General features: G+C 31.8%; 1 protein-coding gene across 1 annotated transcript in view; it reads left to right on the top strand.

The window, feature by feature from the left end:
• Smp_128230 (hypothetical protein) overlaps positions 1–12,325 on the top strand; it is a gene marked incomplete at both ends in the record, with an annotated part of 37,296 nt that extends 24,971 nt beyond the window's left edge. The window contains 5 exons of the mRNA XM_018796238.1: positions 216–376; positions 3,202–3,326; positions 6,505–6,731; positions 7,677–7,780; positions 11,704–12,325. Of these exons, the coding sequence (XP_018650471.1) occupies positions 216–376; positions 3,202–3,326; positions 6,505–6,731; positions 7,677–7,780; positions 11,704–12,325 (1,239 nt within the window). The remainder of the gene's footprint in view (positions 1–215; positions 377–3,201; positions 3,327–6,504; positions 6,732–7,676; positions 7,781–11,703) is intronic.
• Between the last annotated feature and the right edge of the window lie 2,916 nt (positions 12,326–15,241).

The following is a 15,241-nucleotide window of genomic DNA, read 5'->3' as shown; positions in this document are numbered from 1 at the left end:
AAACTGAATACTAATGAATCAAGAGTGCCACTTACAAGTGTGGTCACAATAAATATGTTTTTGCCTAATGAAAAATGTTTGGTTTATTTTATTCTCAGAATACAAACTTGAATTTCATCGATATAACATCTGAATATTCGGTTAAGTGTCAGTACTTCATATTATCGAAAACGAATAATTTAAATTTCATATTTTTTCCCTCTTTATTTATCCAGAATGAATACACATTCACGTTGGGTATATTTGAGCAAGATATTTTTGGATCCGTTGAAGTGATTGGTACATTGGTAGCTAATCATTTTTCATTAATACCAACAAACAATTGGACAAATATAAAAATGTCAAGAGAAAATGATCAATATAAAAATATCATTTAGTAAGTCTTACTTGATCGAGAAGAATAAATGGAATAAGTTGAATATGTTCTCTAACATTTTAAAATATCATACCCAATCTATGCTTGACTTTTCGAACTCCAAATGAGGGAAATGTTGTAAATGCAATTAATGATGTTGATTATGATGTTTCCAAATACGTCTGGATAGAATAGCTAAGCAACAATAAAATTCAAATGATGTCAAATGGTTCAAGTAAATTTAAATTAACCACACTTGATCTGTAAACATAACGGATTAGTTTGTTTCTATGATTGGAATGGGTTTAAAGAATGAATCATTCTGTAATTTGTCAAATTAAAGTCATACATAATAAGTCACTGTTTAGTCTGAACACATAAAACAGTTGAAAAGTTAAATATTTTCAAATCCCTTCGGAACTTAGGCAAAATATTTATGTAAATCTTTGTCATTATAAAAAGGTGAATATTATTTAAAATAATTTGGCGTTAATTAAGCGAAAACAGTTGATAAATGAGTTTTATAACCATGACTAATCCAACACTTTAACTACACACATCTATTCAAGAACTAGTAGAAAGGTATTCATGGACAAACCAAGACTGGCGGCAGATATTGAACTTATAAAAGATTATATTTGAACATAGTCGTTAATAGAATAATATTGTTACCTTGATCTAATTTTTCCAACAATAAAGAGACCATTGATTGCTTATAGTCGTCAAGAGACGTGTTAAATGTATTTCATTATCATTTATGTAGGTAGCTTGTACATTTGCATCTTTCGAAATTGTCTGCGATTTTGCATAAACACTCATCCGTTATTTGATGAAGATGTGGATTCTAACTTCTGTGAATGAACTAATTATCGACCGACCACCCAATCGACTTTTGACATTTTCTAAATTTACGTAGTTATAAATTGACTAGTGAACGTTGTCGGTAGTCAAACTTCTTTCTATTTAGTTTTGTTAGCCTACAATAAAAACTGTTAGACACCTACAATAACCCGATAAATAAACCAGTTAGTTTTTTCAGTACTTCTGAAGTACTCGATACAAATGAGAGTTTGGTTTATATGCACAAAGATTTTAAAATTTTTCCAACTCACACTAGTGTAAAACCTGACCAGAGGGATGAAAAGTGTTTGTTATTTTCAGAAGTTACAAAGTATTTATATATTACTTACACATAGCCTTCATTTATCCATTTGTATCTTTCGAAGTGTTCTGCGGTCTGAACAGTCTTCTTATTTGATCTTCAAGTATTCTGCCAAATTTGTGCTTTCGATGCACTGAACTTCGACGTCACGATACGCTACACACTACTTACAAACATCCTTGTGAGTAGCGTCTACTACGTTAGTAGCTTGAAGCTATCACTTACCTTCTCTACAATAAAACAACGAAGACACGTTGATTGGCAAATCGGAGTACATTCAAATAAGACTATTGGATCCAGTCAATGTTAAGAGCTATAGTTTAATGTTTGTTGAACCAGTGAATTTGGGGACTTGAAAAAATTGTCTAACACCGGAATAAGTAAAGATCCTACTGAGTTACTCTGTTGTGAATGACGCTGTAGGGTTGAGTCATGCACGCCAACTAATATCACATTCAATCCATGGTAATTGATCTAACCAAAACAAAGATGAATTAAGTGGTTGGTTTTGTTTCGTCCATGGACTTCTTATTAGGGTATGTAACATTCCAATACAATGTGAAGATACATTTTGGTGTTATACTTTCAACTGAGTGTCCTCGATCTTTTAAAGATTATAAGTTGGGTGATGGCTTTGAATAATTCAATGAAGTTATACGAATTTATACTAATGAAATGCTTGATCAAAATGAAATTACCTTGGAAGTTTTCTTGAAGCTAATGAAGATCCATTAATAGATTCAACACAAGCTCGTTTACTAGACCTCCATGTTAAACTTATTTTCCACTATTATGTAAATGAACGATTAGTTATCTTCAAAGGTTATAAACTTCGAAAATGTTTGTTGGAGAGACTATAATTTATGGACTAACCAATCAGATATAAGGTAACAGGTCTCGGATTTTGGGGCGAAATTCACTCATCCATTTGGCCAAATAACGTTTTCGCATTGTAGCCGATGTCAGTTCGTGATAGAAACCCTAGATCTAATTCCTAACACTAAGAATGAACTATATATCATAATTCTAATTCTCCACACTTGTTTATAACCCTCATTTAGTCCTAGTTATTAGGTGGACATTCTCAGAGTCACTTGAGCATTTCTCAAATGTCGCGCATAAATTATAGTCTCACCTATTTGTCTTATAATCCTGATTGGAAAGCACGATAATGAGTTGCATAGAGTGTGAATAAAACTTCATTTCGTAATGCTTAACACAAGGGGTTCTGCTTTTGGTTGAAATTCCATAGGTGTGTGTGAGTGATCGAAGTTATTGTATATAAATAGATATCAAAGTTGGCCGACATACAATCGAATTTTAACATACTATTGTGCACAGTTAATTATCATAGACGTTTTCAGAAGTAATTATGCGATATTTAAAATGAATCACAGGAAATCTGGATAAGTGATTCTGAAGCGAAGAGAGAATGTCCTCTATATATAACTGTTTCATATGCAGTTTTTCAGATGTCTCTGATGTCTTTGATCTCTTGGTTTCTTTGTTTGTCTAACAAAGTCGTTGTTTGAAATAGAAAAAAACAACGAATTTATATTAAAAAGGTATGAAAAAATATAATTTGATCGGTTTTTAAATGCTTTGAATTAAATGATTTTATTTTTTTTTTAATGTAGTTGTTTATACCTTCGTTTATTTTTTTCCTACTCCTTTTAAAATTTAGCGTTAATGTAAGAATGCGTTTGAGTTGCGTGAAAGACTATTATGGAAATCATTGTCAAATTTTCTGTAAACCAGAGCCATCACGATATACTTGCAGTTCAGATGGTTCTTATATTTGTCTCCCAGGTATGTTTATTCTACTGTTAGAAGGTGATGATTCATAGATAATAGTTGTCTTTAATGATAAATTTCTTTTCGTTTGAAGGAAACTTAACCTAAAGAAGAAACCTCAGTAAGTGTTTCGAATCACAATTAAATATGGTAGCTTCAAAGTTTAGTTATAACCACATCAGAATTATCTTATGGACAGTACGAGTATTTTTATTTGTTTCGGACATTAGTGAAAGGAAAAAAGTAACTTATCTTTTGATATGTAAACGTACTGAATAAACCAATGGGATTAGTAAATTTTATAAATGAATACTTTTATGTGTTGTTGGTAAAAGACAGTGATGTTTGAAGTTAATGCTGATTGAATCCACTAACCGTAAAATGAGTGTACTTTGTTATCTTGAAGATGTATCCTTCTTTCCAGTCTGTCGGCATTTGTCCCTCCTCAGTATGTTGAAAGAAGGCTGGATTGAATCTTCCATAGTTGTCCAGTGTTTCTTTAGCTTCAGTTTCAATTTGGATACAACCAGGTGATGATCTGAATCTATGTCACCTCCTATTCCGATTCTCACGTCTTTCATTGTCGTTTTGAATTTTTTATTGATACGAATATGATCTATCTGATGAGACCAATGTAACTGTGTGTTTGCTTTTGTGTGGGAATATTTTGCCGCCTATGAGAAAGTTCTTGAATGCACATAAGTTTGCGAATCTCTCACCAATTTCGTTTCTCTCACACAATCCATGTCATCACATGATATCTTCATATCCTTTGTTGTCCATTCCGATTTCGGCGTTTAGGTCTCCCATCAGGATGGTGAGATCTTCTCCCGGCCACCTGGTAATGATCAGTTGTAGTCTCTCATAAAATTGATCTTTACTGTCGTCGTTGCTATCATTGGTAGGTGCATAACACTGTATAGCATTCATTGTGATTTCATCTCTCTTTGTTTTGAAGGATGCTTTGATGATCCTGGATCCGTGAGATTTCTATTCTATATATGCATTATGCTCTTCTTTGGACAGCATCAGAGCAACTCCCCGAGGGTTTTTAGAGGTTTCCTCTTCGTGAATGGAGGACGTCAGCATCTCCCCCATATCTAGCCTTTGCTGTGTAACTTGGGTCCTATAGGTTTCGTTGATTCCAAGTACTTCCAATTTGTATCTCCTCATTATCGATGCTATTTGACTGGTCTTTTCGGTCTCCCACATTGTCGGAATATTCCTCGTACCTAAGTTAATTGTTGCTCCGGTTGTTAGCAGAGGCATCGGTCTAGTGACTTCCTAAGGATCTCGGCTTTCATCATGAGGCGTCATAATCCTTCATTCAACTGGGAGGGTAGAGTTTAAACGGTTTGATTTGTTTAATCTGGTGGGCGTCTCTTCAGTAAGATTTTTTTCCTATGGATTGGAGTTGTCGACCACATGCCCAACTCTCCTTATTTTAATCGGGCTTGAGACCGGGAGTAACTCTAGAAGAGCTACAGGCAGATTGTTAATAATAATCATAATTAAATTTCTGATTTTCGCTTACTTTCTTTAAAAATAAGGTGTGATTTTAGTTGTGCCATCATGTAAGTTATTTAGCCATATATTCCAATAAAAATTTTTCAATGATCAAAAATAGTGATGGAAATTTGATAAATATCATAAGTGCCCCTAATAATTTCCAATAAAATGTAAAACATGCGAACGACTCTTACGATTGAAACTTATTCGTATAATAGTAGTTGTGTAATTCCGAAAAATTGCAGCCAGTTAGTACTATAAAACCACTTTGTTATAATAAGATATTCTGTTTTTAAAATCTACATTTAACGACGTTTCGTAACCTTAACTGTTTTAACATGTTTATCTTCACATTTCACTGAAGTGTGGGGAGTAATAGTTAAAGCTGTTTCATAGTGTGAAACTTTTTAAATGAGCTATTAAGACAGTGACTAAGCTATTCCAAGACTGAGATGCTAGCAATAATCACTTCACTTATGTTGATTAATTTAATGTTGATCAGATTCTGTTGGTCGTGGGTCAGTAGTGTATCGTGTATTCATGAAATATTAAATAAACTGTTCTTGTAATTACAATTCACCTTGTTTGTTACAGTTAATTTACAACAAGTATGTTTATCCTATTTCAGGGCTTCGAGGACCAAAATGTGATAAAGAGGATTCATGTTACTATGAGCCATGTGCTGATCATGCCACATGTGTTAATAAAGATGATGAGACTGGACGTATCTGTTTATGTAACGGGCAAGAAAGTCAGTTGTTTATTTTTATTTTCAAATCTTTTATTCAAAATTTCATGGAACTTTAGGTATATTTATGAAAGGTATTTAGTAGTTCGTAGTGAATATGTAGTCATTTATCAACTAAGTTGATTTACTTTAACCTGTTTCTAAATTTAGCTGTTCATTCCAAATTTCACAAACGATATATCTACTTCACATAGGTCATATATTCTTCATTTGAATTTGATAAAGTTTTGTGTATACTTTCAGTAGTCATTCCACTTACATAATTTTACAATAAATGTTTTTTTAAAAGCGACCGATCTTTCAGCGTTCTCATACTGAATGGTTTCAACTCATTAATTTATTTTCCATTTATCTCACAAACCGATCAAATTCAGACGACCATTTAAAACGTGAAAGCATTGGATAACCTTTTTCGTTCTAGTATCGAACTCATCAGAAGTGCGCACCTATCTCACTGTGAGCAGAAATTGAAGCATCAGCCTCATGAACGACCAGTAAGGCCAAACCATGACTTGTGATATATAAAAACTCTCCAGAAAGAGTTTGAATGATGGTCGCGCAATGTCATGGATTGACTGAAGTTAGACTTGTATACCACTGGATCTGGCCTCAGTGGTCTTGGGTTCGATTCTTGCTTACATATCCTTAGATGCTTCCGTGGAGTCTCATGCCAGGACGAAATAGTCGTCCAGTGCTTCTAGGCTAATAATGATTATCTGATTTAGATTGGTTCGTGACTTCGATTTAATTTAACTGTCTCCACAAACCTATAAGGATGATGACCATTACTTTGTTTTTATTTTAATTTACCAGAACCCGAATGCTATCCAAATTACAATCCATGTGATTCAAAACCTTGCCAAAATGGTGGTCAATGTAGGTTAGCTGGACATTATAATGAGAGTTTCATATGTCATTGTACTGAACAATGGACAGGCCATAAATGCAATGAAAGACGTTCGGCATGCTTAGAGGAGGCAGCAAAAGTTCAACGTCATAATAATTTGTCCACTGATCATTACAACAATTCAACTGAAGTAACTTCCGTTTGTCTAAACGGCGGTACGTGTTTTGATCATCCAATCAGATTTGAAGTTCGTTGCGTATGTTTACCTGGTTGGATAGGAGCTAGATGTGAAATACCTGTTGAAGTAGAAACACCAGTAAGAAAACGTTTTGAAGTTTGTTTATTATCGTAATAAATCTATTATGTATCATTTCACTCAAGTAGCTGTTGATTTATGATGAAGAATTAGAGGGAACTTTACTGTGCTTTAACGACATAGACCGTTTATCAAGCAGGTGTGATATCAAAGCACAACATACATCGAATTACAGGTACAGTGTAACATTGGGACGAGTTACCAAAATTTGGATAAAACTGAGAAAATGTTAGACAAATGTGCAGAGATGATTCACATTTTCTAGAAAGATTTTGGAAAATAGGAGACAATGGTTATGAGTTAATAACCTTTAGGGTAAAGTGAAATTTTAATTTGTCCATTGAAGCAAATTATCCTTAGTATATAAGGACAAAAGTACCTACTTTGATCGTTGTGTTTCCATGATGATGTTGACATACGTAGTATCTTCCAACATCCTAATTAATAATTTCGATTATCTATTTCTATTGTCCGATTGTAGTACCTAAATCACTCTCCATTAATCTAATAAAAATATAGGTTACACGGTTGAGCAAACGTATTTGAGCAGGAGGCATTTGTATTACACCTGCCATATATACACTAGTGTTAATTTGAGGTAATTGAGATTTAGGGAGACATCTTTTCATGGATATCAAAACATATGCAAATATTATCTTTCATTCGTCAATGTTGTAAAGTGTTATCAGTAAAGAATTTCAACATAAGTGGACTTATATTATTTGGAGAATAACTCAAATTCTGTTCACCCAATTATTAACAGAAGTCTAGATGCAGTATCAGTGTCCAGATGTAAGAAGCGAAATAATTAATGCGTTTTTCAAAACTTCACTGACCATGATTACTGTAAACTTCAACATCAATCTATGTTTACCAGTGTAATGAGGTTAAGTTTTCTAAGTTTTGTGCGTAGAAAATCTGTAAATGTTTTCTTTTGTTTTTCAGAACTCAAATTGGATATTAATAACACTCATCAGTGTCGGAGGTATTCTATTTATCACGGTTGTTCTACTTACAATAGGAATTATCTGGAAATGTTTCATCAGGAAGTAAGTAGGTTGTATTCAAAGTGTTTGACTTATTCAAAATGAATGCTATATTAATGATATATATATATAATTCTAGAAGCGTTATGAGATGTATGAAATACATAATTAATTTACTATGATAGCAATTAGATAATCTTCATCTCAATCAACCATTTATAAGGATACTCAAGAAACAAAACTTTAACAGGATACTGCTGTATGAAGATAACGTGCAGGGAAGATCAACGATTGTTAGTAGTGAAAAATATTTTTTGATAGCCGATAACATTATGACAACTAAGCTTTATTACTACTTAACGATATTTTCCAACTATCATATAGCTGTTTCATAATCCCTTCCCTTGCAGCTTTTTCCGCCGTCGTTGCTAGTTCTCCCATGTATTTCTGCTTGTTGGCTTTAATGCTCTTCTTCACTTGCCTGTTTGCTTCTGAGTAGTCTGCCTGTACCTTGATTGTCTCTACTAGTGTTTGACTGTTGCTAATTGCTGTTTTCTTGTTCTTCCCTTCTTGAATTTTGTCCAGGGTTCCCATAGAGATCCATTCCATATAATGATGTTTCTTGCGACCCAGAACCTCCTGACATGTTGAAGTTAGTGCTTCATCCATCGTAGTTTCTTGTTCTTTCAGTAGATTGTGTAAGGCTTGGAACCTGTTGTTGAGAGTTAACTTGAATTCATTGAGTTTGTTAGTATCTCGAAGGAATGCTGCATTGAAGCTTTGTAATGCAGTTTTTTCAGTTTTCCAGTGCTTCTTTTTAGCTTCAGTTTCATCTTGTCCACAACCAGGTGGTGATCTGAATCTATGTCAGTTCCTCTCTATGTTCTCACATCTTCCATTGTCCTTCGGAATTTTATGCATATGTAGGCAATTTAAAAATTTCCTTTATTCTATCCACAAATTTATCACAAACTTTACCAAACTGTAGATTAATAAGTTGGGAAGGTGATGTCGATCTTGTATAATCAGACTGTCTAGTATTTCCTATTATATGATTTTATTATTTATCTATAACAGACAATTACTTGACTATGAATGATTCTACTAGGTTAAAGAAATACTGTTAGAAATTGAGGATGATTTATAATTTGGATAAGCAATATTAGCCTTTTTTTCATTATACGGTTTTGAAAAAAAAGAATATATATATAAAGAGAAACATTTGTGTTATAGCTTGTGTTTGAGTGCCGTGCTTATATATGACGTGACGATGCCGCCAATCGGAGAACTGCGAATTATTGATCGGACCAATGACACACGACACCCGTTCGAGAAGTCTACAGTACTTGTCAGTCCTGCTTTCTGCCTAGCCCAGCCAGTTAAGTCCAGAACACCAATAACAGCCTCTATAATATGAATCATTATTTTCAAACATACTGGGTTTGTATACTAAACAAACAGACCATATCGTGCCATAAAATAGAAAATAATATTTGTACAAGATTCAGCTAAATGTGGCTTTGAATAGGGGGGGGGACAGTAATGAATAGACTGGGTATAACTCCGGAATGATAAATCGTACAGTAATAGTCTATGGGTGAAAATAAAGCTCATAATAAGGGGGGCATGAATATGAATAGTTAAGTTACTTCACAATTTCACATTAGGAAATATACGTATCATATTGGTCCATAAATAGTCCTCAATAGTTACCATTTATAATTCTCCACGGGATATAACAATTTAATCCTTAAATAAGTAGTCACATTACAATGATACTAGAACATTTTTGTTTATATTGAAAAACATTAAAATGTTCAAAATAGATTCCTACTTGATTGATGATTTTCAAAAAATCGCATAATATTCAACATTATTTCAATGAAATAGTTAAACATTAAAAAAAACATTTCATTTTTGAATTTACTTACGTTTTATCTAATCTTCAAAATATCTTGTATAGTTTACAAAAAAGTAAATAGAAAGAATACTTCATTATTATGTATTTAAATACTTGAAAACTAGATAGAACTACATATCATTGACTACTCTTGTCAGTTATTTATAGGTAAACTGAACTGATAATCTGAGTACCTCTTTAACAGTATCAAATGTTTATGTGAATTCGAATCTTTGATGAAGAAGTATCATTTCTCTCTTTTTTTATATGAGCTTTATGTAAAGTGTTAGTAAACTTTACTGATAGTAATAGACTTGAATACTTTCATACTGGTTTCAAGTAGATGATATTACTGATTTATTTGTTTAATATTAATGTTCTACTACATGTTTGTGAATTAACTGTCGAATAATACAAACCTTTATTTTAAAAACATTAAAACTGACGTTTGGAAGAATAGTTGAATGAGGATAATCTAATGTTTAGTCATGGGAACTCAATGTGTAAACTTACAACTGATGCACACAGTAAGAGTATACAATATAAAAACTGGCTTTAAATAAACGGTATCAATTTTTGGACAGTTCTTAATCCATCAAAAAACAGATTTTGTGAACGGATAGTCTATAGAAAAAACAATAATATTACAAAGTACAAACAGGTTTTACACATTTAATGAATCTATTAAAGCATTCTGTAGGTTACTCTATCTATCAATTGAATAAGCAATGACATACGCGAATTCGTCTAAATAGATATAGATCATCTGTCTTCTCTAAATCATTTAAGGAATTTAGATGGGATTTTAAAGATCCCACATCGTTCTCGGCTACTGTTAAGTATTTAGGATTCATACTAGAGGTTTGATGTTGAAGTCTTTAACACAAAATGACATCGGTGTTAACAAGAAAATGCTTTGTAGTCATATTAATGAACTAAATTCCTGAAAAACTCCTAGAAGAGTTAACTTAACTGTTTTTAATTCATCAACAAAATGCAATGTCACTAGTTTAAGTCTTTCTCGTGGATTGAGTGTTGTAGTGTAAAGATGACGTTGGTTTGCTAGTTATATACAATCTAAATAAAAAGAATTGAGTTTAATATGTTTGATATCATTAGTTTTACTTTATAATAGCAAAAATTCCCATTATAAGCGTTCTGAGCACTATGCAAATGTATGTCTACAGCTCATTATACATCATTTTTGAATTTTGGATAGAAATCTAAAAGTCGATTTCTCAACCTTGACTTGCCTAAACTTATACTATAGTTTTATTACGTGCATCAGGTACCTTTCGAAAAACTACACCGATGTGAAATTCATATATATACATAACTAAATCGGAAAAATTGTTTGGTCTAAAATGAATGCATAACGATTGTTTTTTAGTACAATCGTAACATGAATATCACTTTCTGTGATAGTAATCCATTTGATCGCTTGATAGTAACTGAGTATCAATATAAAATTTTATCACTAAATGAATCAGTTTATTTTACATTAGTAGTCAGTATATTCATAGAATATATATTGTCAAACAAAGCAAGTGGATGCTTAACTGACGGATATCAGTATACAACGCAAACGACATTTTTCATCAAGTTGTAGTGGTCGAAATGTTTGAAACTGAACTGTAGAACTTGCCTACCGTTATATAGATAAACTGTTTTAGATGGCAACATTTTGGTTTATGTGACTTTTCTTTCCATAGAATAAGCCACTGAAAACTATTCACTTGGAAGTATAATATCGAATTACTTCCATTGATCGCTGGTAAAATAACTATTCTGTTTGCGATTTAACCATTTATATCGTCCTTCTGTCAAAAGTAGGTGATTTAAACTTAAATTAAGAGGAACTAGTTGTTTATTCGATTTAAATCAGTCATTTTCATTCTAAATTCACTTTCCATTATGAAATAACATATGTAAGACACTACCATAGTATGAACTAGTACGTTACTTGCTTTGTTTTAATTTTGATTGTTGTTTGAATATAGAGACTCCATAACTTGCTGAAATATTTATGTTTTTGTTTTTAACTATGCTTTGAAATATTATTTTTCCATTGATTATTATACTATAGACGTAAGGTACAATATTTAAATAAACATGGACCTATTGTATTATATCACAATCCTCGAAATTCAGCACAGTCCAATTATGGTAGCTCATGTCCGCTCAACCAACATTTCATGAATATCACATACGAAGATACATCTAATATTCCTCCACTAATTACAAAATCACCAAATGCTGCTTACAGTAGACAATTAGAACCAAGTACAATACCTGACGAATACGATGAATGTGATCCACTAGGCATATATGCTGGTACAGGAATATATGAAACTGGATTTCCACCAGATGAGAATATAGAAGGTGTTGATAATAAAGATAATCCATTAACAACAACAGGAAGAATATCAGATCCTTTTAATGAAAGTGCACCTCCTTTACCTGATCGATCGGAAACATATGGTTCTCCATCGATTCAAATGGTCTATGACTTCAATCAATCAATAAATAAGCAAAGACCACAATCACCGTCAAACGTAAGTACATTTACAAATAATTTCAATGATTCAACTACATATCGATCTATTATGAATCGTGATAATATAACAAATGTTTCAGTAATTAATTCACCTACTTTTGAGAATCGACCAAAGATTTATAGACGAACTTCAAGTGTTTGTGACGCGTAAATAATTTATTTTCAGCTTTTAAAATTTATTCATTTGGATGGATATTTAATATGACAGATTAACAGCTGAACTTGACAAAATGATTCGCCTCTCTTTTAATCAAAACCAAAAACAATTAAGTTTTAATAATCAATATTTTGCAATTGTGCAGTGTTTTTCAAATCCCCTCTGTTTTTTATAATTTGTAATGGTTTATATTGATGTATCGTTTTTTTTAATCACATTGATTATTTTATAAATAAATAAACTTGTTTTAAGCCATAATGTTTTAATAGAGTTTAATAATTAGCAGTTATCTTTTGAATCATTTCAGTACCCTGACAGTTAAACAAGAAACATTCAGTTTTAGCACGTTGAACTAAATGAGACGTCGTAAATGTTCATTACCTTATGATTTATAAACTGGAAATCTTTTATCAATTCGTACGTTAATTGGTAAGATATCTTCGAATGATTCAACATGATACCGTTATACTTCTTACCACCTTAATGTAAATTCTGAGATCAGTTTTCATATAGTAATTTGTGAGTAAGAATTAATTTCATTTTTACTTGAACTAAACATCCATTGTAAACTTATTGAAAATAAGATTCTCGACAATGATTACTTTGTCAAGAATTAACACGTACTGAACTCTATAGATTCTTGAACCAATAACCCAAAAGAATCTCAGGAAATCGCGTTACCAATAGACCAATAGTAATGCAGAATTATTATGAATACAGTCATTTATTATTCTTAGAGATTATTCAACTTAAGGTCAACGTTTTTTTTTATCATGGACGGTCATCAATAGAATAGAAATTGAAATGAAGGAGCGATGGAAAGTTTTATTTTAGCTATTGACTCCTCAGTATTCAGTACCCATGACCACAAACGTAACCCAGTTATAACACTTCAAGGACTTACCACTCGTATGATGCTTCTAGACTACCTAATTGGAATCGAGTAGTCCATATTTTGACTTTGAGGTACAAAAATAACCTAATGCCACTACTGATACTTACCTCACTAATATGGGCTATAATTGATAACTACGTGACTGCAAAGTGTTCCTCAGGACACAATAGGACAAACGAAATAACAAAAGCGATGAATATTTTGAGTCAGTTTTTCTTGCACAATACAAGAGGAAAAGAAAGTAAATGAGGACAAATTAGATACAGTATCACAAATGGATGTCTTGACTATTGAAAATCTAGGAGCAGTAAATGAGCATGAGACTCCTCAGAACTGCATATTCACGATCTCGAATTCAAGACTTTCGATCTCACACTTGAACTCTAGACCGTTGAGTTGACGTTAGTGGTGTATTCGTCTAGGTTTAATGATTATGTAACATCGCGCCACCCGACGTAGTTGAACCCTATGAATGAGCCTTTTCTACTGTTGAAATATTTGTGATTCATTTATGGTAGAGATATTTTATTACTAGGCAATAAATGAAGTATTTCTAAACAAGAGACAATACTTTTCAATTCATAGGAATAAACCAGAGGAATTAACTTTACTGACCACTCTATTAAAATATACTGAGAAATAGATTGCAAGAATATTTCCAAATGTATCTCTGCTCGTATAAATCTAAACTGAAAAGTTCATAATCACAAAATCTTCCCCCTCCCCCCAATTATTTATCCTGTCATTACTAAATTTAAATTTATGATAAGTTGAATGAAAAAGTTTCAAAGATACAAATAAACATAACAATTATAGAATAGATTTTCATCAAATTTATAAGATTACATTTATAACTATTATCGACTGAATAGTTACTATGGAAAATAATCAACCACATATTATTCACAACATAGAAAGTAAGAAAATTATATACATTAGTTTTTTTACCTTAAACTGTAAGGAAAAACTAGGGACAAAATTCTTATTTACAAATATTCGACTTTCAGGAAAAGGTTATTCAATGTTACATTAACGGAATGCAAGTCAATTCATTCGTTACAGTAAACTTTTTGGATAAGAAATTATAGATCATAATGAAAGATAAAGCAAAACAAATTAATCATTATGATTATCATGTTGAATAAAAATAATATTTGAATAAGATATCAATTAATAAATTACATAGCAACAAACATCTTAAATGTCATTCCCCTTTTTCTTTTGTTGTTTTATACCATTAGTCAACTTACTGAATGAATTGAATCATTCTTAAAAAAAAGGGACGTACAGTTCCAATCGATTTTCTTACCGTTACACGACAACAGTACTAAGTAACATTTACAAGGAATATATATATATCCTAATGAAAGAGATCTATACTATCATGAAAGTTCTATTCACAATTTTTCCACCATTACAGTATTAAACATAGATGATCTTTTTTCCTCTCATTCTTTCTATGAGCAAAGTTTCTTTTTCTTTTTTAACTAATCTCTTTATCTTAATTATACCCTAAACACATTCATTTAATCACCAACGCATTCGAGTTTTTTTTCTTTCTCCCATGTGTAAGGGTATAGTCTTTCCATATAAGAAAAATCCCAAATGACATAAGAATTCGAATAAAAAATAAGAAAAAAAAACGTTCATCGGAGAGCGAAATAATTTGTTAGAAAGAATTCAACTATGCATATATATATATATATATATACGTAGTCCATGTATCTGCTTCTAGGTTTTCACATTTGGTTCCGGTCTTTTTATTTACTTAGTTTCATTATTGTTCAAGGATAAATATATTATTGAGCAAAACAAACGACTTTTTTGTGTTCTAGTTCAACTCTGTTGTGTGAATGGTATAATTTTGTGGATTGTAGTTTCACTCATATCAATAGTTGTGTATTGATAGTTTTTTTTTCGAGATGGAGTTGTTTTCGTGTTCTGCTTAACACTTCGAGAATTTCTTTATGTACGGATAATGAAGTTTTGTATACCATAATACATAGTTTTATTCA

This window comes from Schistosoma mansoni, chromosome 2 (genome assembly GCF_000237925.1).
Source record: "Schistosoma mansoni strain Puerto Rico chromosome 2, complete genome".
NCBI lineage: Eukaryota > Metazoa > Platyhelminthes > Trematoda > Strigeidida > Schistosomatidae > Schistosoma > Schistosoma mansoni.
Note: the sequence above shows the minus strand (reverse complement) of the source record. Positions and strands in the feature narration are given on the sequence as shown.